The sequence below is a fragment of the Engraulis encrasicolus genome, chromosome 15, assembly GCF_034702125.1.
Source record: "Engraulis encrasicolus isolate BLACKSEA-1 chromosome 15, IST_EnEncr_1.0, whole genome shotgun sequence".
NCBI lineage: Eukaryota > Metazoa > Chordata > Actinopteri > Clupeiformes > Engraulidae > Engraulis > Engraulis encrasicolus.
Window position 1 is genome coordinate 52,311,419 of NC_085871.1, and position 25,725 is coordinate 52,337,143.

General features: G+C 41.1%; 3 protein-coding genes across 4 annotated transcripts in view; all 3 read left to right on the forward strand.

The window, feature by feature from the left end:
- Positions 1-25,725, forward strand: part of LOC134464171 (zinc finger protein 501-like) — an 87,442-nt gene that overhangs the window by 53,949 nt on the left and 7,768 nt on the right. The window contains exons 2-3 of one of the 2 annotated variants that reach the window (XM_063217630.1): positions 9,297-9,762; positions 13,771-15,608. In XM_063217630.1, the coding sequence (XP_063073700.1) occupies positions 9,324-9,762; positions 13,771-15,107 (1,776 nt within the window). In that variant the 5' untranslated portion in view covers positions 9,297-9,323 and the 3' untranslated portion in view covers positions 15,108-15,608. Of the gene's footprint in view, positions 1-9,296; positions 9,763-13,770; positions 20,460-24,479; positions 24,949-25,725 lie in introns of those variants that run through there. The other variant, XM_063217631.1, reaches the window with a different exon arrangement.
- The window catches only part of LOC134464175 (zinc finger protein OZF-like), a 134,989-nt gene that overhangs the window by 33,551 nt on the left and 75,713 nt on the right, over positions 1-25,725 (forward strand). The window lies entirely within an intron of this gene.
- LOC134464169 (uncharacterized) overlaps positions 1-25,725 on the forward strand; it is a 161,939-nt gene that overhangs the window by 33,549 nt on the left and 102,665 nt on the right. The window lies entirely within an intron of this gene.

A 25,725-nucleotide genomic window follows, 5' to 3' on the forward strand; every position in this document is an offset into this window, starting at 1 on the left:
ACTCATATGATTTAAGTAGATATTTATCCTGACATTTCAAATCTGGTCTTTGATTAATGGGTTACTTCATATTCACACAGTTTTAGTCCATTTTTAACAGAAGTGGGCGTATTCTCCATTGACTTGAATTGACTGAAGGTGCCTACACTACCTACAGACAATGGGAGGCGCCATGTGCCACTTCCCAGTGCTGCCGTGAATTGCCATGTCCACTCTAGTGTTATTTTCTACCTCTATGACTCTACTCCTTGAGTGCATCCCAATATGTGACCTTGCCTCCTCCACTTGCCTCCTCCACTCGCTTCTCGTCATGATGACATCACTGACAACAGCATTATATTTCAATATCTTGCAAAAGCTCAATTGCAGAGTCTTTTTCTCGTGTGCAATTGTTATGGTGAATGAAAAACAGTCCCTCAAAAGTTGTTGTGGCGAGGCTGACAGCTGGGAAACTTTATCGTTTTCTCCACGGAGGAGGGGCCAGGAGGCGGGACGAGGAGACAAGCACAAGTGGAGGAGGCAAGGACACATATTGGGATGTACCCCTTCTGTCTTCTTCCTCTATTCCCCCTCCGCTTCCCACCTTTCTAATTTACCCCCAAACAGTAAATAGGGCTCCCCCTTGTGGGGTGAATTAGCATTGAAGATAGCACAGTGAATCATGAACATTACAATTGCTTTAAAATAAGCCTGCATCTTTTCTACTTTATAGCTGCATCATACCAGCATGGTGTAAGGTGCTTCAACTTCAATAGCTGAACATCATAACATGCAGCCTGATTTGTGTTGCGGTGGATGTCTACTGTCTATTGCCATTGCTTTCTAATAAGCAGATGTAGTGCAGGTGGATATGTCAGAAAAAAGAGGTTTAGGAACATTTCATATAGATTTTTCCAAATTGTGTTTTTTATCAACTACAAACCCCATAGTCTTCAAATCCACCTGTTTCCATTTTTTTCCCGAAGTGGAAACGCCCAAAATCCAAGATGGCGGATATGCAGTCAGATTCTAACACAATTGAATGTAATGGAAGGACACATGTCATATACATTTTTTGAATTGGTGTTTTTAGCATCTCTTGGACCCCCTGAATACAAAACTACCTGATTCTATTTCCCCCCTTCATTTTTAGAACCAAAATCCAAGATGGCTGACATAACATATAGCAAAAATGACATGTTTGGTGTTTTGAGGTCTCTAAAGTCTGTGTTTTTTCCTTGTATTTTTTAATATTCTTGATGTTCAGTCAGTCATTACATGAACTTTTTCAAAAATCATTTAAAATTTTATAAAAATTCAACATGACATCTAGAAAACGATTGCGCACCTCTCTAGTGTATATGGCCAGCTAATGTGTCTCATCCCAAATCTGAGCTGGCCCCTTTGATAATTTGTGTTTTATATTTCTAGGACCCCCTCTGAAAACAAAACAATCTGTTTCCAATTTTTAGAAGCAAAATCCAAGATGGCCAACATTGTAGCAAAATATGAACATTTGGTATTTTCAGGTTTATTAAGCTATTATGCTATTTTGTACGCCTATTGGTAATATTTTGATGGTCACATAACTGTCATTACATTAAATGTTTCGTCTCATAGGAAGAGCACCTGGAATTTGGGGTGACACACTGTAAATCTTGTGCGCACATGTCGGCTAGCAATTGGCTAGTTGCAAAAAAGTTGGCCTGTTGCCTCCAACTAAACTCTCTAGACTGATCAGAAAGTAAAAGAAAATCCTATTAATTCATTTCATAGAACAACTGTCCAAAAGAATGGACAAGAGGACCACCTTCATGAAATTCCCAACATTACAGAATAATGTGCAGCATCATTGAGGGAGCCAGTTTAATTTCATTTTTATGTAAATTATTTTCATAAAAGATTCACACTTGTGCCACTTATACGGTACCTCATGATGCAAAGGTCTCACAAAGGTCAGTGTATGATAGTGTGGCCATTGCTAGGATCGTGGGTGTGCTCTCACTGTCAGGCCAATGAACCAATCTCTTTGCTGCAGCTTTCAAAACTTTGCTGCAGCTATTATCTCTTTGCCGCAGCTGTCTGCTGTGGGAGCAGACTGGTTTTTAAGGGGATTTGGTGCACCTATGCACCATCTCCACTCATGAGCAATCAGCAGTCAGCGCACCTGCCAATTCTGCACCAGAAACACAGACAGACCAAGGAACCAGCAGGGAGGACAGCTAAGCCCCCTTGAGTCATGACATATGGTAGTACTTTGGGTTTTTGGTTCAAATAACAGAAGGCCTTGGTTCCAAGTCGTGTGAGCCCACTCTCCTCTTCACAACACATGGCTTCAGAATTGGGATGACTTGCTGTGAGGTCAACATAGGCATGCCAACGGGATGAGCCACAACAGACCCGCAGGGACGTGATCTCAATGGATGCTACTGATGGGTGAAGCATAATAGTAGACACCATGGATGATATAGGCCTAAGTAAGTTGGGAATTATATGAGAGACGTTCAAAGCGTGTGAAGCACATGAGTGGGTTTACCGTAGGGAATACCATATCAGGGTATGACCCATCACTAGAGTTGAGGATATTCTCTGACTGTCACGTCAGAGAGCCTAGTTCTGTGAGCAGAGTGCATGGCAAGATTGTTGGCATTGGAGGAATGCAAATCCCGGATAGAACATACGGTTTCACAGCCTTCAGATAAGCTGAGGCCGACCTTGAAGCAACTTTGTAGCCCTTTGCCTTGATATAGGCAGCCAATCCAGTGAATGTGCATATTACTGTACAGGTAGCACTGCATAATAGGTAGACCTACTGTACATGAAGTGACTCATAGCAATTGTTGTTGGAACAATAATTTGGACCAGCACGGAATCCTCTGTGCTCGAATTCACAAATGAATGGCTTCAGAGTAGAGTAGAGTATCATTTATTGATTTATAGACCTGAAAGCACCATTAATGTTGATTTTGCCAAACAAAATGTCTTCCATCTTGAATTTTGTCATGGGTTTAGTTTATGTAATGGCTGACTTCGCATTCATGTAACAAATATTACCAAAACAAGTCAACAATGGCTTTATAGACTTCAAAATATAAAATATGTCATCTTGGATTTTGCCACAAAAAATGAAGGAATAAAAAAAAATAAGTTGTTATTTATTCAATGTTGCCCTGGAATTATATAAAAAAAAGTTCAATTGAACCTTAAAACGGCATTAATGGTGAAATTTCTACACACAATGGCAGCCATCTTGAATTTGCCACTAAATGTTCACGAAAAAAATGGAAACAGGTGGATTTGTATTCGGGGGTGTCCTAGAAGTAAAAAAAACACCAAATGGAAAAATCTTTATGAAATGCTCCAAAACTTACATATGCACCTAATGACTTTACAGTACTTAACATGATGGAGTGGCTTTTTTTAAACATACATATTGTTCTTGTTGTTGTTGTTGTTGTTGTTGTTGTTATTATTATTATATGGTCTAGTAGTAATATGTTTTACTTTGAAGTAGAGGTTTATTTTGACATTGAAGTTGCCCAACAGCTGGTCTTTCGTCACTTCCTTCCGCTCTACAAGGAAGTCAAAACAAACAAAGCACAGACCCGACAAACACACACGTGTAGCCTAGTACTACCACTCGTTGTTTGTGTTACTGAAAGCGCATTCAAAGGAACATCACTTTTCTATTACAGCCATATTTATGAGAAAAACCGACTGCTTTGGATACACCGAAAAGGTGCAGGTAAGTCCGTTATTTCATTCAAGGTTTGTTGACGGTGTTGCCTTGCTACTGGTGTAGCCCACTGTGTGTCGCCTATGGTGTAGCCCACTGCCTGTAGCTACGGCCGCTTTCTTTTCTCTGGTGTAGCCTACTGAAACATTGGAATGCCGTTCATCTTCTCTTCAACTAAATATTAGGCCTACAGAAAGTCAGACGGCCATTTTCTTGGTAGGCTGAATAAGTCTACGAGGAGAGCACGAAATAATATAGTCTAAACATGGAAAGCTACTGAAAGAAGAGTCTCTAACTGGTGTCAAGCAGCCCGCAGCTTCCCGCAGCTACTCTGGACTTTACGGTCCCATTCACTTCAATTCATTTTTTCGCAGCCAGAACAGGTTTTACAGATTTCGGACTGTGCCGACGCCGCTGGTGTCGTGCGAGGAAAACAACAATTGTGTCGGACGCTACACCTGGTCATGGAACGACATGCGTAACAAGAATGATCATACTTGTGTCATTTCGAAGATAATTAAAGAAAACCATTTTCACAATGGGACTTCTCATAGACCTGTTTTTGCATGTCTCTCATCTCTTTGCATGTTGACTGTGCAATCACCGTGACAAGTTAACAAGGTGCACGGCGCACAGCTGTATGCGTCCAAAAAAGAAGAATAACATTTCACGATGTACATCTGGAAATAATTCACATCAAAATGAAGTGTTATTACATAGGGCACCATGGTAATCAATATGTGTGTAAGAACATGTGAAAAAAATAAATCGGTCAGTTTGTCAAAGAAGACACAAAAGATATGCACCACAATGCACAGTATGCACCACACCGTGCTTTTCAATTATATAAAGAACAAATACTGACGGCACGAATGTTTCTTCCCTCAATAATCCCACATGTCACATATCAATCAAGCAACTGAGCTAATGTGGCCACAAAGGGGCGGTATTGTACGCTGACACATTCGAAGTCCTACAACTCAGATAGGCTACAGATAGGCCTACAGTCATGAATTACCTGACAAATTGCTGCTAGGCTATTGCAGTGGGAGCGCTACACTAAAGAACTGTGTCCCATATCTGCCCCTTTCATATTCATACATTGACAATTGAATTGACAAATGAAATAGGCCTACTAATATTTTACTGCGTCTTTTACAGGTGCCCGTATTCTTCAAGTCTGTCGTTACAGCGCAACGACGGTCAGCGCAGATGTGGCGATGTGAACACTCTTGCATTACACCTTTTGCATGTTGTACATGTCTCCAATCTATATATGATTGACTGGTGCCATCTGCTGGCCTCATAAGGCTGCAGCGTAAAGCTCGAAGGAGAACGTGAAATGATGTCGCCCCTAGGCCTACAGATAATCATAGTTGTGGCCGAAGTATTTCTGTTGCATGTGATATTTTTGTGAATGACTATTATTGTAATTTCAGCAACATTCATTATTACTATTACGAGGAGTATTATGTAGCCTAGGTGGTCCTATGACTTAGTTTTGATTGAAATGTGCCGTGCGCTTGAGAAGCAGCAATATGTAGGTGCCCCCCTATCTGCCCTGCATGTCATTCAGGGACACTGTGTGGTTCGCACTGCGTGTTTTTGTGGTGAGATGTGTTCAAATTCGGAGGACTAAAGCATTTTTTGTGTTTGTGGGAGCGACACTAAAGAACTGTGTCCCATATCTGCCCCTTTCATATTCATACATTGACAATTGAATTGACAAATGAAATAGGCCTACTAATATTTTACTGCGTCTTTTACAGGTGCCCGTATTCTTCAAGTCTGTCGTTACAGCGCAACGACGGTCAGCGCAGATGTGGCGATGTGAACACTCTTGCATTACACCTTTTGTATGTTGTACATGTCTCCAATCTTTTTGCATGTTGACTGTGCCGTCACAATTTCATGGTTAGGCAACAATGTGCACGACCAGAACAATGTAGGCCTACATATTGAAGGAACATCGTGGCATGATTAAAGTAAGGAACTTCGTACCACACATGTAGCCTAGTGCAAAAGGAAAATGCCTCATTTCTCTAAGCAGACAGACACTGTGGATATGCAGATACACAATGTGCAATGACATATGCCCCTGAATGATACGCTGATGAAATACTGAAGGCACCTATTCAGCGAGCTGAATAAGCCTAATAATGTAGGCCCATATCAGGGGTGAGGTAACACAGCCTACACGTGTAGGCCTATTCAAATTGAATATTAAGGGGCCTTGAACCCACAATATGCAGAATGGCAGGCATGGCTGCATCCAAGCTATGCGCTTCATGGTGTTTGACCACACATCTCTTCGTTGTGCACCCCATCACTTCATATGCCTAGGCCCACTTCAGGAAGCAAGGACGTAATGATGCTGGGAGAATACATTCAATAGCATATGGTTTATGTACTGTAGATCTGTGAATCAAAGAAAAGGGGGGCGCACCTTGCATCAATTTTTTTCTTTTCTTTATTTTTCTGTGCACAGAAAAATAAAGAAAAGAAAAAAATTGATGCAAGGTGCGCCCCCCTTTTCTTTGATTCTAAGTATTCATTTGGGACAGCACCCTTAAAAGTTATCAAGAAACCTGAGTGAAGCCTGCTACCTACTTGATTTATGTAGATCTGTGCCCACATGGTAGGTCTATTAGCCTACACCCTCCCATTCACTCAATCCATTTTTTGGAGCGATAACAGGTTGCCTACAGACAAATGGGCGGTGCCCACGCCGCTGTTGCTGTGCGAGGAAAACAACAATTGTCTCGGATGCTAAACATGACCATTAAACGGCTTGCTGATCAAGAATGGCATTTCCCGCGTCAGGTCGAAGATAATCAAAGACATTCTCATCGCAATGGCCTTTGCCATTCACTCATCGTTTCAATCTCTCCAACTTTGCCTATGTTCACCGTGCAACTACCCTGACATGACAATAGGTATCCTATATCTTCCAACTACACATACAACGACACGGCAGCGCTTTTCATGTTGTAGTTTTTCACAGTAAACTTTACTGTCCCGACATGGTAATACGCAACCTGTAGGCTATTACCGTGTAACACACCAAGAACACAAAAAATGCTTTAGTCCTCCGAATTTGAACACATCTCACCACAAAAACACGCAGTGCGAACCACACAGTGTCCCTGAATGACATGCAGGGCAGATAGGGGGGCACCTACATATTGCTGCTTCTCAAGCGCACGGCACATTTCAATCAAAACTAAGTCATAGGACCACCTAGGCTACATAATACTCCTCGTAATAGTAATAATGAATGTTGCTGAAATTACAATAATAGTCATTCACAAAAATATCACATGCAACAGAAATACTTCGGCCACAACTATGATTATCTGTAGGCCTAGGGGCGACATCATTTCACGTTCTCCTTCGAGCTTTACGCTGCAGCCTTATGAGGCCAGCAGATGGCACCAGTCAATCATATATAGATTGGAGACATGTACAACATGCAAAAGGTGTAATGCAAGAGTGTTCACATCGCCACATCTGCGCTGACCGTCGTTGCGCTGTAACGACAGACTTGAAGAATACGGGCACCTGTAAAAGACGCAGTAAAATATTAGTAGGCCTATTTCATTTGTCAATTCAATTGTCAATGTATGAATATGAAAGGGGCAGATATGGGACACAGTTCTTTAGTGTAGCGCTCCCACTGCAATAGCCTAGCAGCAATTTGTCAGGTAATTCATGACTGTAGGCCTATCTGTAGCCTATCTGAGTTGTAGGACTTCGAATGTGTCAGCGTACAATACCGCCCCTTTGTGGCCACATTAGCTCAGTTGCTTGATTGATATGTGACATGTGGGATTATTGAGTGAAGAAACATTCGTGCCGTCAGTATTTGTTCTTTATATAATTGAAAAGCACGGTGTGGTGCATACTGTGCATTGTGGTGCATATCTTTTGTGTCTTCTTTGACAAACTGACCGATTTATTTTTTTCACATGTTCTTACACACATATTGATTACCATGGTGCCCTATGTAATAACACTTCACTTTGATGTGAATTATTTCCAGATGTACATCGTGAAATGTTATTCTTCTTTTTTGGACGCATACAGCTGTGCGCCGTGCACCTTGTTAACTTGTCACGGTGATTGCACAGTCAACATGCAAAGAGATGAGAGACATGCAAAAACAGGTCTATGAGAAGTCCCATTGTGAAAATGGTTTTCTTTAATTATCTTCGAAATGACACAAGTATGATCATTCTTGTTACGCATGTCGTTCCATGACCAGGTGTAGCGTCCGACACAATTGTTATTTTCCTCGCACGACACCAGCGGCGTCGGCACAGTCCGAAATCTGTAAAACCTGTTCTGGCTGCGAAAAAATGAATTGAAGTGAATGGGACCGTAAAGTCCAGAGTTGCTGCGGGTAGCTGCGGGAAGCTGCGGGCTGCTTGACACCAGTGAGTCTCTACTAAGATCATGGTAACACACAAAGCTATCTGTGTTAAACACAAGCAGGTAATTGGAGTGCTTCTGGGTCTTCACCTTTTTTCCTTGGTGCTCAACAGTGTAGGGGGTTTCAAACTTGGTCCAGGTAGAAAAGATGCTGAGGCACTCAAGGTTGCATTAAAAAAACAAAAACATCTTTTTATGCATTGTAGCCAAATAAAAAAAAGTAAGAAAAAAATGCAACCTTGAGTGTCTCAGCATCTGTCTACCTGAACACACTCTGTGTTGTTGGAACTCCAAATATATGATTATGGCATGTTTTCCTTTTGTTGTGGTATTGTTTTGAAAATGCATAATTTTCCAAGTGGAGACAATAGATATGCACCATAAACACAGTATGTGTCTTGTGATGCTTCTCAATGAAGCAGAATAAATAATGAAGGCGTTACTATTTATTTCCTCAATAATATCACACTCTAAGAAGTTCTGAGTCAAAAATGACACAAACCGTGTTTGCTCAAGGACAACACATTTCATTGTGGGTCATTTCACATGAAATCAGACACTTTGGGACCTGATGTAGACAAGGATTTCAATCATACTTGCTGTGCCTGTTTAGTAGCAAGGTAGCACCCCAGAACTGCATTTGTGTGAATCTGACACCAATATAAAGGGAGAAACAGACTAGCAAAGGTTTGCATATGAGGGTAGGACACTATGCATTCAGCCTTGATTATATCAGCCAGTGTAGATCACAAAAATATGTCTGTGGTGTTATTTGAAAGCTCTTTTCTGGCTCTACACATTACACGTGAAATTACCCTTGTGTGTGCTCAGGGTGGGACAATACATTTTTGTTTCCTGTTGTGTCATGTGCCAAATTAACAGTGTAACAAAATTTGTCATTCAAACCACATTCCTGGTTTGTGATGAGTAATTGGCTACATTGTACATTTCAAATACATTTTAAAAGAAGAATAATTAATGTGGAACGTTAACGCAAAATGTGTCAGATACAGTATTTTAACTGAATAGTGCACATGTGTCACATTCCACTCACTATGTGTTAAAACCATTTTGTGCATGTGTCACAGGTTAGGTTGCAAATGTGAAAAACACAAACTTTTCCAGTAATTTTCATGATGTTTCTCTCCAGTTTCAAGGTGTGTAGAACACAACTAAGATGCCCTCTGCAGAAGTCAACTCTCCACTCCAGCTGATGAGGAGCGTCAAAGAAGAGACAGAGGAGTTCAGCTTAGCTGACTCTCCATCCCAGCTGAACATAAAAGAAGAGAGAGGAGAGTTCCCTGGGTCTCCAGAACAGCTGGAGATAAAAGAAGAGAGAGAAGAGTTCCCTGGTTCTCAAGAACAGCTGGAGATAAAAGAAGAGAGAGGAGAGTTCCCTGGTTCTCCATCCCAGCTGAACATAAAAGAAGAGACAGAGCATTTCCCCGGTTCTCCACCTCAGCTGAGGAGCGTAAAAGAGGACAGCGAGGAGACCCTGCGTTCTCTGTACAGTCTGAGGAGCGTATCTGTAGTGCTGGTGGACTGCTGTAGACCACAAGGACGGCAGGAGAACAATGAAGAGAACCACAGAGATGCCGAGGCAAGGAAGAGATCTGGTAAGACACAATAGATGCAAATAAATGCTCTAAATAGCAATGTTCACGTGATTTTTTTTGTCACGTTTTCCAACTTTATAAAATTATCTTTCACACACCGCGCTCTTCCGTCTTGTTGGTGCGTCTCTGAAGTAATCTAGTAGTAGGGAATGGATCGCACTCAATTTTTCTTCTTTCTTGTGGTTTTATTTTATTTTAACTTTGCAGGGACTGACATGACAGACGTTTCGGCTGCACAGAGCCTTCTTCAGTGTCACCTGGTGACACTGAAGAAGGCTCTGTGCAGCCGAAACGTCTGTCATGTCAGTCCCTGCAAAGTTAAAATAAAATAAAACCACAAGAAAGAAGAAAAATTGAGTGCGATCCATTCCCAACTTTATAAAATAAAATAAAAATAAATAAAAACTCTTTAAAAGAGTACATTTTAGAGATCTGGAAGAGATTATAGTATAGTAAGCTTAGTACTGTATATAGTACTTTACCTGAAGAAGGTCGGATGACCGAAACATGTTCAAGTTTGTTGGTGGAATGCACAGTGTGCGGGATTCCTTTACACTTGAATGATAACCCCACTTAACTGGGATAATATCCTACGTACTTGCCCAACTACAGAGGTGTGCAAAAGCGTCTTTGTTGAACTGTTGCTGTAACAGCAAATGTAACCTGACTTTTGATGATAGTGTACCAGTAGTACAGTAGTATTATGGAAGGCTGATGAGAGATCAGAACTAGTGACATACAGTTGAGGACGATATTATTAGCCCCCCTCCTGAAATTAGACATTTCTTTAGATTTCTGAGTGAGAATGACCATTATGAACCGTTTCTGTCATTCTGAAAACAAACACATCATGTCCAATGAGTTGAATTTGGAATTTTCTATTGTGATAATGAGTTTAAACAAAAAAGACCAAAAACGACTTGGACAAAATGATTAGCCCACTGATCATTAATAGTCAATATGGCGCCATTTATGAACCAAAACTGACAATGGGCTCTGATACCAGGGATTTTGGCCCATTTCGTCACTGCAAAGTGTTCTAGCTGGTCCAAATAGCATGGATGCTGAGCATAGACATGTGGGATAGAGGACTGGACTATGAGTGGGTCATTCCAGTATCATGGTTTTAGTGTCCTTGAAGAACCTCTGAACTAATTTAAATGTATGCTTTTGGTTAAAATGTTGGTGGAAGACCCAGCAATCCAGATCCAGACCCAGACTCCCTGTGTCTGAGGCTGAATAACAGACTAAAAACTTGATGCCCCCACCACTATGTGTAACTGTGGAAACTGCTTAGTCTCATTAGACCAAAGAAACATTGGACACCTGCCTAGATCTTGTTATTGACCTGGCCTCACCTGGAGATTTTGTTTCAAGAATGACAGCTGTTAGGGCTTCATCATATTGGGTTTTGGGGCCATCATCACAGAATAACCCCTTTGGTGCATATCAGAGTGTTATTGAGCTTTGCCTGTGAACATTTGAAAGTCAAAAATTTGTTCTGCTTTCATCTGATGAGATTCAATTGCACCTGCTTTGATGCATGAATTCTGCTTCTGTCAGGTGGAGAAAGGGATAGGCCTTAAACCTTTATAACATGGTTTCCACAATAAAACTTGGTGGTGGAAGCATCATTATGTGGCAGCCTCAGCCAAAGGAAACCTTGTTTGGGTGTACGGCACCATAAAAACAGAAGATTCACTGTATCGACTATTAGTGATAAGAGGGCTGATAATTTTGTCCTTGCCATCTTTATGCTTTTTTGTTTAAACCCATTGTAACAATTGAAAAGTCCCAATGCAACGTATTGGATACTATCTCCATGTTGTATTTGTTTCCAGAATAACATACAGTCAATTAAGTAATTAAAGTATTCACAGCGCTTCACTTTTTTCACATTTTATTATCTTACAGCCTTATTCCAAATGCTACAAATTAATCTCTGTTGTCAAAATTCTACACAAATTATTTCATTATGACCATGTGAAAAGCAAGTTGTCTTGACAGTTTTGAAAATGTATAAAAATAGAAAACAAAAATCATTTTTACAAAAGTATTCACAGCCTTTGCTTAATAATTTTTTAGAACCACCTTTGGCAGCAACTACATTCATTTTTCCATTTCGAAATGAAAAGGGATTTAAAGGGAGGTCATCGGTGTGTGTTTCAACCTTTCAGTACATTGAAATTTTACATTTTGAGTCTGCATCTGGCTAAAATAGATGGGTGTGAGTTTTAAATGGAATCCTATGGAGAGTATCATGATCTGCTTCTGTAGTCACAGTGCATGTTGACATGCATGCTTCTTTAGATGTAATTCAGATTTCCAATGTTGATTGCATTCATACATCCCCAAACGATGTCAGTCCCACTACCATGCTTGATTAGCCAGATGATGCACTTGTTTGGTAAAATTCACTTGTTTACCACCACACATGCTTAATAGCGTCTAAGCAAATTTGTTTATTAACCCCTTAAGGCGCGGCTTTATAAATTCATTGTTACCAGTATGGTAGTGACCAAGTCGTGGTGCATTACTAAAGGGCCTGTGTTGTGTCATAGTATTGTAGTGCTATGGTAGTTACATTTCAATGTCTATTACAGCGTGCCTCAGGAGGTACGGCGCGCATTAAGGGGCTACGGGAAAAACAGACTAGCGAAGGTTTACATATGAGGGTAGGACACTATGCATTCAGCCTTGATTATATCAGTCAGTGTAAGTCACAAAAAAAATATTTGAAAGCTCTTTTCTGGCTCTAAAAAAAACAAACAGCATAGAATACAACAGCCCACAGAATATGAATTATCATAAATTGAAAAATTAAAAATTGAATATTAAAAAAAACTTGTTTTTTAAAAATGTTTTTAAATGGCCAGTTCCTTGTCTAAACATAGCCTGCAATGTCATGAACAGCACCTGAAATGCTGGTGTTTGGTTCTTTATTCATTTCAGAGATAGTGGGACTCAAAAATATGGCATCATACAAATCATCTAGTAATAATATGGTAGTACGATAGTAATATCACATGACAGCATGTCTAGCGGAATATGTGAAGGATGGAGATAGTCCATGAGGATGCAGGAAGTTCAGTTTCACCTCTCCAGTGCTCGGCATACATTCCTCAACACATGCTAGCCACTAGTTGGCATCATCTACAGCTACAACATACCCTTTGATGCTTTAACATTCAGAAAATGAATTTACTGAGCTTATTCTTTTAACCCTGCCTTCTCTAAATGCTTAAAATGGTCTAGCTTCCACTGTGTCCATTGACAATGGTTAGAAGCCGTGTAGTTTTTGAGTACCTGGAATAGGGACAGACGAGGGTGCAGGGCCCACCGGGAAAATGCCTGTTATGCCAGATGGCCAGTCCAGTCCTGTCCCTGACACTACTCTATTACTACTTCATTACAAACTCATTTCAACCTTTTAGTGTTAATTTCGGGAAGAAATATTTTCGTCATAATTATCGTTAACGATTGTTTTCCCCCTGAGGACAATAAAACGCTGACGGAAAAAACACCATGCGTTTGTACGAAAAATATAACGATATTGATTAATATTTTCGTCAAAAAAATAAAAATAAAAATAAAAAGGTACCATTTAAGCCCATTCAGACTTTTCAGTTTTCTCGTAAAAAATCTTCATATTGTACTTTGAAATATTCATCAACTATGCATTTGACATTGCACTTAGCAGACACTTTTATTTATTCAAAGTGACTTACAACTATTATTGTTCAGGGTATTGGTTACAGTCCCTGGAGCAATGTGGGGTTAGGTGCCTTGCTCAAGGATACTTCAGCCATGAATGGAGATGTAGGGAAAGGTCAGGGGGGGTTTGACCGAGCAACCCATAGATTGAAAGACCAACTCTCTAACCACTAGGCCACGGCTCAGTAAAAGAACAGAAAGTGGGAGGGGTAAATCTTCACACTGTTGTGACTGTCTTGTTGTTGATTTCATATTAATATTCATGTCCATTAATGTCCATTCTACTCCTCACAGGGCATCAGCTACACTGCAGTTCCAGTGGAGAGGAGTTTCGTGGAAAAACACATTCTGCTGCCCTGACTACAGAGAGGCCGTACGTCTGCAGTCAGTGTAACAAGAGCTTTAAGAGAAAAGATGAGCTCCAAATCCACCAGCGTGTTCACACAGGGGAGAAACCATTTTCATGCACTGACTGTGGAAAGAGTTTCTCACAGTCTTCTAGTCTCCACACACATCGCCGTATTCACACTGGACATAGGCCGTACGCTTGCAGTCAGTGTGGCAAGAGCTTTAAGAGAAAAGATGAGCTCCAAAGGCACCAGATTGTTCACACAGGGGAGAAACCATTTTCATGCACAGACTGTGGAAAGAGTTTCTCACAGTCTTCTCACCTCTACAGACATCGTCGCTTTCACACTGGAGAGAGGCCGTTCCCTTGCAGTCAGTGTAGCAAGAGCTTTAAGACAAAGCAGGAGCTCCACAGCCACCCGCGTGTTCACACAGGGGAGAAACCATTTCCATGCAAAGATGGTGGAAAGAGTTTCTCACTCTCTTCTGGCTTTCACAAATATCGCTGCATTCACACTGGACAGATTTCGTACGCTTGCAGTCAGTGTAACAAGAGCTTTAAGACAAAATCAGAGCTCCAAAGGCACCAGATTGTTCACACAGGGGAGAAACCATTTTCATGCACAGACTGTGGAAAGAGTTTCTCACAGTCTTCTAACCTATACAGACATCGTCGCTTTCACACTGGAGAGAGGCCTTTCCCTTGCAGTCAGTGTGACAAGAGCTTTAAGACAAAACAAAACCTCCAAATCCACCTGCACATTCACACAGGGGAGAAACCATCGTCATGCACCGACTCTGAAAAGAGTTTCTCAAGGTCTTCTGCACTTCACATACATTGTCGCATTCACACTGTAGAGAAGCCGTATGCTTGCAGTCAGTGTGACAAGAAATTTAAGACAAAACCAGAGCTCCAAATCCACCAGTGTGTTCACACAGGGGAGAAACCATTTTCATGCACAGACTGTGGAAAGAGTTTCTCACATTCTTCTACTCTCCACATACATCGCCGTATTCACACTGGACAGAGGCCGTACGCTTGCAGTCAGTGTGGCAAGAGCTTTAAGACAAAATATGAGCTCCAAATCCACCAACGTGTTCATACAGGGGAGAAACCATTTTCATGCACAGACTGTGGAAAGAGTTTCTCGCGGTCTTCTAACCTCCACACACATCATCGCATTCACACTGGAGAGAGGCCGTATGCTTGCAGTCAGTGTGACAAGAGTTTCATATGGTCTTCTCACCTTAAGAAACACTTGTTGTCACACTTGAGAAAGTAAATCATTGCACCAATCAAGACTGCTCGCTGTTAGCCCCAACATCAAACCCTGGGTAACCAGAGATGTCAAGCAACTCCTCAATAAGAAAAAGAAGCTTTTAAGGAGGGCAACTTGACAGAGCTGAGGAGTGGCATCTAAATGTATACGCCAGCAATGTTGAAGAATCTTTAAAAAGATCCTGGTTCTGGTTCGTGATCCGTATCACCACCAGAGTTTAATCACTTGTTCCTTGGGTCATTATCAACAACTCCACAGAGTTTCAGCCGAATCCGTTCATAACTTTTTGAGTTATCCTGCTGACAAACAGACAGACAGACAGACAAACCAACCAGCCGGAAACATTACCTAAAAAACCCAGATGGGCAATGCTAAAGAGGCAGGGGATCAAAACATCACTGAGTGTGGAAAGAAGAGAAGTCAATGGCCAATGACCTAAACCAGTTCTACAACCGGTTTGGCAACTCTGCCACAGGGGGAGGCATTTCACTTGTCACCTATTAACCCCCCACCCCCACCCCCCCCCACACACACACACACACACACACACACAGAGACTCTTTGCCATCATATGTGGTTGTTCAAATATGCCTGCACTTATTAATCAGACATATTCAATTGTGTTGCATACTAATGTGAGCTGTTTCATTAGCCTGGGCCCATTCATAACTGTGGCACATCAAATGTCATGTTCAAGTCTTGTTACGTTATACATTAATGTTGTATGTGGGCCAACTGTAATACTCATTTGAAATGATCTGGTGGGCCGAATGAAATGACTTTGTGGGCCAAATTTGGGGTGGGCTGGTGGTGAAGGTTACACATGTCAATTATTCCAAGAGTGTGTATGTACTGTATGTGTGTGTAGGGACATTCAAACGTATCAGCAATGCAGATATACACAGTAATGGAACAGAGCTATGCACAGCCAACTACAACAGTAATGGGAAGTAGTGGTGGAACTGCACATGCTTTAAGTAGAGATGCAGCGGATCCTGATTTTTAGGATCCTGTCGGATACCGGATCCACTGCTTAAGATCCTGGCGGATCCAGAACCGGATACCGGATCCTACGAAAGGGTTGAAACACATAGCCTACTTACACATGTGGGCCCTGTTTATTACATTGACTCAAACTATTTTTTAGACTCATTGGCTTACTGACAAAGTGCCTGCAACAGCCGCTTCCAAAGGGCTTTCACTCCATGCAGCAATTGGGGTTGTGAAAGACTGACTGAAAAGCCTAAGCTACGTAAAAACTAGAGATGCACCAGATCCTGATTTTTAGGATCCTACCGGATACCGGATCCACTGCTTAAGATCCTGCCGGACCCTGTGAAAAAATCCTAAACAGGATCTTGGAGTCGGTGCTTCTCTAGTTTTAACAACAAATGTATTTTAAAGAATAAATGAAGACTTTTAACAATAAAAGTACTTACAATAACAAACAATGGTATTTTAAGCAACATTGGTATTTTTTCACATTCTCCTCTTTCTGTATTGTCTCTGGTGGTAGAGGTTTATATTACTATTGACTTTTAAAAAGAGCATTTTGTAGGCTATGCGTTAATGTATGGGCATTAATGTATGGGCAACCATCAACCAATCTAGACAGATCTCAATTCTATGTTCAAAATTGTGCAACCTCTGTCTTGGATTTTAATATTATAGATGAAGTAAAAATAAATAAAATGTTATCAACAATATCCACCTCCAAAGCTAAAGACATCTGGGGCATGGACACCTTTCTCCTAAAGAAATTTAAAGATGTCTTAACCACTCCCATAGCTCATATAGTAAACAAGTCCTTGGAGGAAAAAACAGCTATAGTGACTCCTATTTTTAAAGCTGGGGACAAACAGGATGTCACTATTTATATATTGCCTGCCATTTCGAAAATATTAGAAAAAACAGTTGCTGAACAGCTTGTGGAGCATTTAAACACAAAAAAACTCATGCACCCCCTGCAGTTTGGTTTTAGAGCCAACCACTCAACCGACACTGCATGCTGCTATTTTATAGAACACATCAAGGCAAATCTTGATAAGGGAGGAGTGGTGGGTGCTGTGTTCTTAGGCCTTCGCAAGGCTTTTGACACAGTCAATCATCCAGTACTCCTCTCAAAGTTGGCGTGCTTTCAGCTGGCTCCAGGTGTACTAAAGTGGATAGAGTCCTATCTATTAAATAGGGCCCAATGTGTTAAGATAAATGATAAAATATCTTCCTTAAAAGCATGCTCTATGGGGGTGCCACAAGGTTCCATATTGGGACCTTTGTTGTTCAGCACTTACATAAATGATCTTCCATCTGTATGTGAGGGTGTGGAGATACTGATGTATGCTGATGACACGGGATTATTTACACACGGCAAAGATCCGGTACAGGTGGCCAGCAAACTGACTCAAACACTAACTAAGGTCTCAATGTGGTTAAAAACCTCCTGTCTCACACTAAATACCAACAAAACTGTTACAATGTATTTTCACAATAGATATAAACTAAATGTTGTTCCAGACATATATGTTGATGGAACAAAGCTAAATAATGTTGATGAGTTTAAATATTTAGGTGTGACCTTAGATTCTACTCTTAGTTTTAAGAAACACATTAAAAAACTGGGTAATACTGTAAAGTATAGCATATCAAATTTTAGACATATCCGTAACTCTCTGAGTATTGATGCTGCTGTGACTTATGTCAATGCTATGATTATGTCCCACCTGCATTATTGTTTATCAAGCTGGTCCCAGGCCAACAAGACTGTCTTAAAATCCATTGATTCACTATACAAGCAGGCCCTGGAGGTCCTAGATAGAAGATCTTTTCAGTACCACCATTGTCCTATACTGAGCAAGTATAATATGCTCAGCCTTGAAAACATCATACAATTTTCTGATCTGCGGCTAATCCATAAAATTATTCACAATGCGGCACCCCCACCCCTAAGAACATTTGTTCAACCCTGCTCTGAATTGATGAGCAGAACGTCAAGATCCACCATTAGGGGTGATTGTAGTCTCCCAATCCGACGAACTGCTTTTGCTCAGTCAGCCTTCTCCTTCAGGGCAACCAAAACATGGAATAGTCTACCCAGTAACCTAAAAAGTATTACTGATTATCAGGCCTTCTCAAGGGGTTTGAAAAAATGGATATTAACCAACCAGTCTTGTCAACATTAATCATATGTTTTTTTAAAATATGACTCACACTGTATGACATTTTAGTGTGTGTGTGTCTGTGTGTGTGTGTGTCTGTGTGTGTGTGTTTGACCCATGGCATATGGATGTGCTTACTTGTTTATATCCTGTTCATGTTAATGTATTTTAATATTTGTTTTACCTGTCCAGGGACTGCAGATGGAAATTAGCTATATAGCTATAATCTGGCACAAGCCATCTTTTTACTTCTGTAATCAATGTGTATTGTGCATGGTCCCTGTTGAACTAAACTAAATAAACTAAACTAAACTCATAACAGCATTAGAATAACAACATAACAGCACAGCAGGATACAGTCATGGTAGGCTACAGTTCATGTCATAAAGAGGTTTATATTGTGAATGCTTTCCAAGCCTGAGCCTTTTCTATGCTATGCCTTATTGCATTAGAAGCATCATAACAGCATGCACAGGAGGGTACAGACAGAATGTCAGGCATCAGAGGGTTTTATTGTTGTGATTTTTTTTTTAAATAAACGACCAAGACAAGAAATGCAGTGAACAATTCTTTCTCCACTTAATTGTCAAATCCCTGTGTACGCAACCTTGCGTCCTCCACTTGTGCTTGTAGCCTCGTACCAGGAAGTAATATGTCACAATGACATCACTGACAATAGAGTTCTTCAGTAACGCGGAAGCATGTAGTAGATTGTAGTCTTTCATGTTAGCATTTAACGACTTCCTGGTTCGTATCGGCTTCCGGCTTCCATTGGGAATGAATAGGGGTAAATTTCAAATAAGCTCAGAGTGCAAGCACGCGCTTAGCGAACCCCCGCAAACTGTCGAGGGTGTTAAAAATAGGCTGTAGGTATGACATGGTTGATCATTTTGTGTCAAACTTCGACATAAATACGATGTTGCGTCCATATGCTAAACCCGGAAGCTTTTGGCGACTACAGAAGCGGCGCCTGTATCTAACGGCATGTACGTGCGGAGGGTTGTAGCCATGGCAACCAAAGGAAAGTATGTAGTTCAGAAGTTTTAATGATCAGAAAGGGGTTAGCAATATTGAATTATAATCGTCATGATTTAACATGTGAATACACCAATATGATGATACGATCTGTTCCACTAATGAGAAAGGGATGCGGGGACACGCTATTGTTCGTTGTTGCCGTGCAACTTATATTTTTGCCAAACCTGAATCTCTATGGCGTTTTGCAATGTAAAAAATCGCCATCGAACCGGTAGTCCAAACGCCGCATACAAGTTGACGTCAACGCTGAAGAGCTCTATAGCATTATATTTCAATATCTCGCAAAAGCTCAATTTTAAAGTAATTTTCTCATTTGCAAACTGGATGGTGAATAGTCCCCCAAAAATAGTTTTGGCTAGGCTGACAGCGGAAAAACTTTAATTCGCTATTGTTTTCTCCACGCAAGAGGGGCCAGAAGTCAAGGCTTGGCCACAAGCACAAGTGGAGGATGCAAGGTTGTATATTGGAATTCTCTCCCTATTGCAGGATTCTGCTCCTTCTGGCTTCTTCCTCTATTCCCCTCCGCTTCCCACCTTCTAACTTACCCCCAAACAGTAAGTAAGGCTCCCCCTTGTGGGGTGAATTAACAATGAAGATAGCAAGGTGAATCATGAACATTACAATTGCTTTAAAATAAGCCTGCAGATTTTCTACTTTATAGCTGCATCATACCAGCATGGAGCAAAGTGCTGCAACTTCAATAGCTGAACATCATAACATGCAGCCTAATTTGTGTTGCGGTGGATGTCTACTGTATATTGACATCGCTTTACAATAAGCAGATGACTTTTACAATCCTACTGATGGACATGATGAAGTGGCTCCTTTTAAACATATTCTTTTATACACATTTTAGTGTTATTATTATTATTATTATTATTATTATTATTATTATATGGTAGTAGTAATAGTAATGTGTTTTACTTTGAAGTAGAGGTTTATTTTGACATTGAGGTTAACCAACATCTGGTCTTTCGTCACTTCCTTCCTCTCGTTCAAGGAAGTCAAAACAAACACAGCACAGACCGACAAACACGTATACTAGCCTACCACCGTTGTTTGTGTTACAGAAAGCGCATTCAAAGGAACATCACTTTTCTATTTCAGCCATATATATTTTTGTTAAAAACCCAACTGATTTGGATACACCGAAAAGGTGCCGGTAAGTCCGTTATTTCATTCAAGGTTTGTTGGGGTACCTATGGGGTAGCCCACTGCCTGTAGCTACGGCCGCTTTCCTTTCTCTGGTGTAGCCTACTGAAACATTGGAATGCCGTTCATCTTCTCTTCAACAAAATATTAGGCCTACAGAAAGTCAGACGGTCATTTCGTCGGTAGGCTAAATAGATGTACGAGGAGAGCACGAACTAATGTCAGTAGGTCTATAGTGTAAACATGGAAAGCTACTGAAAGAAGAGCCTCTACTAAGATCATGGTAACACTTTAAGTTCTCTGTGTTAAACACAAGCAGGTAATTGGAGTGCTTCTGGGTCTTCACCTTTTTCCCTTGGTGTTTAACAGTGTAGGACATGGGCGACATTTGGGAGGGGGGGGCGCTGGGGACATGTCCATACCACTGACTTGTATACTATAGAAGTCAGTGGTCCATACCACTTTCCAGATAAACATAGCTTGTCCCTACCATTCTTTCACAAATATAATGCAAAAACAGCATATCCGGACCATTTGCGATTGAAATGTCCCCACCACTTTTCGAGCCAAACCTACACCTTTGGTGTAGGGGGTCTCAAACTTGGTCCAGGTAGACAGATGCTGAGGCACTCAAGGTTGCATTATTAAAAAAAAAACCTTTTTTATGCATTGTAGCCAAATAAAAAAAAGTTTTTGTTTGTTTTTTGTTGTTGTTTTTTTTAAATTTCAACCTTGTGTGCCTCGGCATCTGTCTACCTGAACACACTCTGTGTTGTTGGAACTCCAAATAAGCTTATATGATTATGGCATGTTTTCCTTTTGTTGTGGTATTATTTCGAAAATGCTTAATTTTCCAAGTGGAGACAATAGATATGCACCATAAACACAGTATGTGTCATGTGATGCTTCTCAGAGAAGCAGAATAAATAATGAAGTCGTTACTATTTATTTCCTCAATAATATCACACTCTAAGAAGTGGGCCCTAATGGGTCAGAAATGACACAAACTGTGTTTGCTCAGGGACAACACATTGTGTGTGCCCAGGGTGGGACAACACATTTTTGTTTCCTGTTGTGTCATGTGTCAAATTAACAGTGTAACAATAATTGTCATTCAAACCACATTTCTGGTTTGTGATGAGTAATTGGCTACATTTCAAATACATTTCAGATAAGAATAATTAAAGTGTATATCGCAGGTTAACCACTACTTTGGATCAATGTGTACACACTGTATTCAATAAATGATCCACATATATAAGTCCCTCCAAAAACGATGTTAAACAACGATTTTTGTTGTTTGTTGTGGCAAATGTGGGTTTAACCGTAACCTGGCGACTACGTCAGGCGAGGCCATGGGTGAACGTTCTAATTTTATTTGCCTGGAATTTTACATAGGCGAGGTGACGATCACTAATGATATAACGGCCGTGGCCTGCAGGCCTATAATAGAAATCGCAACTGTAATCGTGCGGCTTTTCTCATGCAGGGCACTGTAACAACTTCCAAATGATTTAGTAACTTTTGGCCAACTAGTTTTAGTAGAAATGCTATTCATGCAGGGTTGCAAATTCTGCTTGGACCTATAGGCTAGACTATGCGACATGGGCTTCTTTTTTTTACTAGTCCCTTCATATTTTTGGGATTGCTTTTAATCATGTTTAATGAACTGCCAATATCGTGTCAGCTAAATGCAATAGGCTACCTAAATTACAAACAGCACAAACGGGAAATGATCTGCGTAGCCTAAAATGTGGTGCTATTCGCCCGACTGGGGAGGGACTGTCCATGGTGCTGAAATCGCGTCAAACTTTTCCAATGTGCAAAACAGTAGGCTAAAGTAGGCCTATACCACCCGAGTCATGTCGCTGTTGTAAAAATCACATTTTCAATTTCCTTTGACTGTTCTATAGAATTACATGCAACTTCAATAGGCCTACAGGTCACCCACATGCGTAGGCTATCACAAATCAATAGCATAGGTAACCCACGCGGCGGCGGGACTATTTCGGTTAACCTATATTCCTTGAAAAAAAAAAAAAAAGTCCGAGTGTCGCAAAAAAACTACACTGTCCGTAATTATAGGCCTACCAAACGAAATTATCCAATAGAAGAAATCAAGTCTTCAGTTTCAATAATCCACGTTGTGTGGCGCAAATGTAGCGCCTTCCAAGTCTCTCGCGGCCAAAAGTGACTAAGCTCACCTCTGATGATAGCCTACTTATGTTCCAGGTTACTCACGGCACTGAGACGATGCAGGATAATCCATGGAAAGTCTTCAAGTAATCCAAACAGAGCGATTCAAGCAAGACAGTAAAACAACAATAGTTGCCAGATCAAACATAAATACCAAAACTAGCCTATAGAGGCCAATGTAGATTTGGTATGACGTTTGATAAAAGCATCTCATTCAGATGGCCAAGGAGAGAGGCAAACAATCTTTCAACAGCGTTGGCTGGAGCCTTCGAGTAGAGCCTTTTGGTTGTATCTTTTCAGTCTCTATTTTCCTAGGCCTACTACGCGCGTTGGATCCATGTTTTTATAGGGCCTATGCGTCCCAACATCTCTATAAAAAGGGTAGGCTATGTCTGTCCGTCCGTCTGAAACGCGTTCTTCAAATTGTTCCCTTCTGTGTCCACAAGGTGGGAGAGTTGACTATTTGGCCCGGAGCACGCAGCTGATTGCATTGTGAGACAAGTGCAGCGCGAGTACAATGAAAGTGCTGCTGCATTGAATAAGAAGCAGTGATAACGCGCCAGTTGCCCTAGCCAGGACAACTGAGGGGGCATTCAATTTTCGGCATTATTTTGCGTTTGGGCCGTGGGAGGCAACTTCGTTTCGTTTTCACCACTGTGAAGTGTGTGTCACTATGTTCACGGTCTTTACCTCCTTATAAGACTTCGGCCCGAGGATGTCAAACGTGAGGGGGGCGCTTCATCATGTTGTGTATGATAGTGTCACGTTGTGCAGCTCAACTATGTGGTTTGTCAGAAACTCGCGGCAATGACAATGAAACGTGGTGCTCGAAACAAGTAGACAAATGCGCCATTTGACATAGGCTACGGTGTAGGCGTACTGATGTTCTCGGACGTATTGCAAGGGAGGTTCATTCGTTTTCTGCTGACGACCGTGTGGACCGCACAGGTGCTTTCCGCTGTGCCCAGACAGATTGCTTTGCAGTCGTTTGAATTTGGTAATCTCTGGCTCTCTTACAATGCAGCCGACTGCTTTGCACCTTGCCGTTAAAAAGCTTGGAGCGAATGATTCACCCAAACGGTTTTATTTATGTATTATTTGTCGCTGTTTACATTCTTTCCCACTTGGACATGATGCTGAAATGGCGTGATAGACCTACGAAAGGTTGATACTAACAATGTCTGGTAATTTGTAGTGTAGGCCTACTTGAAATTTGAAATCACATGGTAGGCCGATCTTCTCCAAATTCAAGCTTTCGAGACTCGCACTTTGAGGCAAGCGCAATCGTAGTCGCGCCCCCCCCCCCCCCCCCCCCCCCCCCCCCCCCCCCCATTTTTTTTAAAAATTTTTTTGGGCATAGTTCGAACACTGGTTTTTACTGCCTCACGGTCACATGGCACCCTGTAGCGGTCATGATATAATATTGCCAATGATATTTATTTCATACCCGTACGGCATAATTCAATCACACACCGTACAGAATGCAGGGCTACCGCTACTGCGGGCTACTGAATGGCCTCGCCTGACGTCACACAATAGATTAGAATTCTTTGAACATGTTACTGAAAATACACACTTTTCCTCATTATATTTCATTTTCTGATGTCCTGTTGCATGAAAAAAATGATGGATAATTGTTCAAGTGGTAGAGTTATCAAAGGAAGTCCATTATTTTGAATACAAATTAACCTGAGATATACACTTTAAAGTGGAACGTTACACAAAATGTGTCAGATACAGTATTTTAACTGAGTAGTGCACATGTGTCACAGGTTAGGTTGCAAATGTGAAAAACACAAACTTTTCCAGTAATTTTCAGGATGTTTCTCTCCAGTTTCAAGGTGTGTAGAACACAACTAAGATGCCCTCTGCAGAAGTCAACTCTCCACTCCAGCTGATGAGGAGCGTCAAAGAAGAGACAGAGGAGTTCAGCTTAGCTGACTCTCCATCCCAGCTGAACATAAAAGAAGAGAGAGAAGAGTTCCCTGGTTCTCAAGAACAGCTGGAGATAAAAGAAGAGAGAGAAGAGTTCCCTGCGTCTCCATCCCAGCTGAACATAAAAGGAGAAGAGAGAGAAGAGTTCCCTGGTTCTCCAGAACAGCTGAACCTGAAAGAAGAAACAGAGCAGTTCCCTGGTTCTCCACCTCAGCTGAGGAGCGTAAAAGAGGACAGCGAGGAGATCCTGCGTTCTCTGTACAGTCTGAGGAGCGTATCGGTAGTGCTGGTGGACTGCTGTAGACCACAAGGACGGCAGGAGAACAATGAAGAGAACCACAGAGATGCCGAGGCAACCAAGAGATCTGGTAAGACACAATAGATGCAAATAAATGCTCTAAATAGCAATGTTCACATGTGCATTTTTTCATGTTTTCCAACTTTATAAAATAAAAATAAATAACAAAAACTCTTAAAAGGATTAAATTGTAGAGATCTGGTAAGACATGAAGAGATTATAGTCAGAGGTACTACCTCTGTTATAGTATAGTAACCTTAGTATTATATAGTACTTTACCTGAAGAAGGTTGGATGACCGAAACGTGTTAAAGTTTGTTGGTGGAATGGACAGTGTGCACTTGAATGATAACCCCACTTAGCTGGGATAATATCCTACGTACCTGCCCAACTACAGAGGTGTGCAAAAGCGTCTTTGTTGAACTGTTGCAGTAACAGCATATTTAACTTGACTTTTGATGATAGCATACCAGTAGTGGTATTATGGAAGGCTGGTGAGAGATCGGAACTAATGACATACAGTTGAGGATGATATTATTAGCCCCCCTCCTGAAATTAGACATTTCTCTTGATTTCTGAGTGAGAATGACCATTATTTACCATTTGGGTCATTTCACGTGAAATCAGACACTTTGGGACCCGACCGACACAGATTTCAATCATACTTGCTGTGCCTGTTTAGTAGCAAGGTAGCACCCCAGAACTGCATTTGTGTGAATCTGACACCAATATTAAGGGAGAGACAGACTAGCAAAGTTTGACATATGAGGGTAGAACACTATACATTCAGCCTTGATTATATCAGTCAGTGTAAGTCACAAAAATATGTCTGAGGTGTTGTTCGAAGG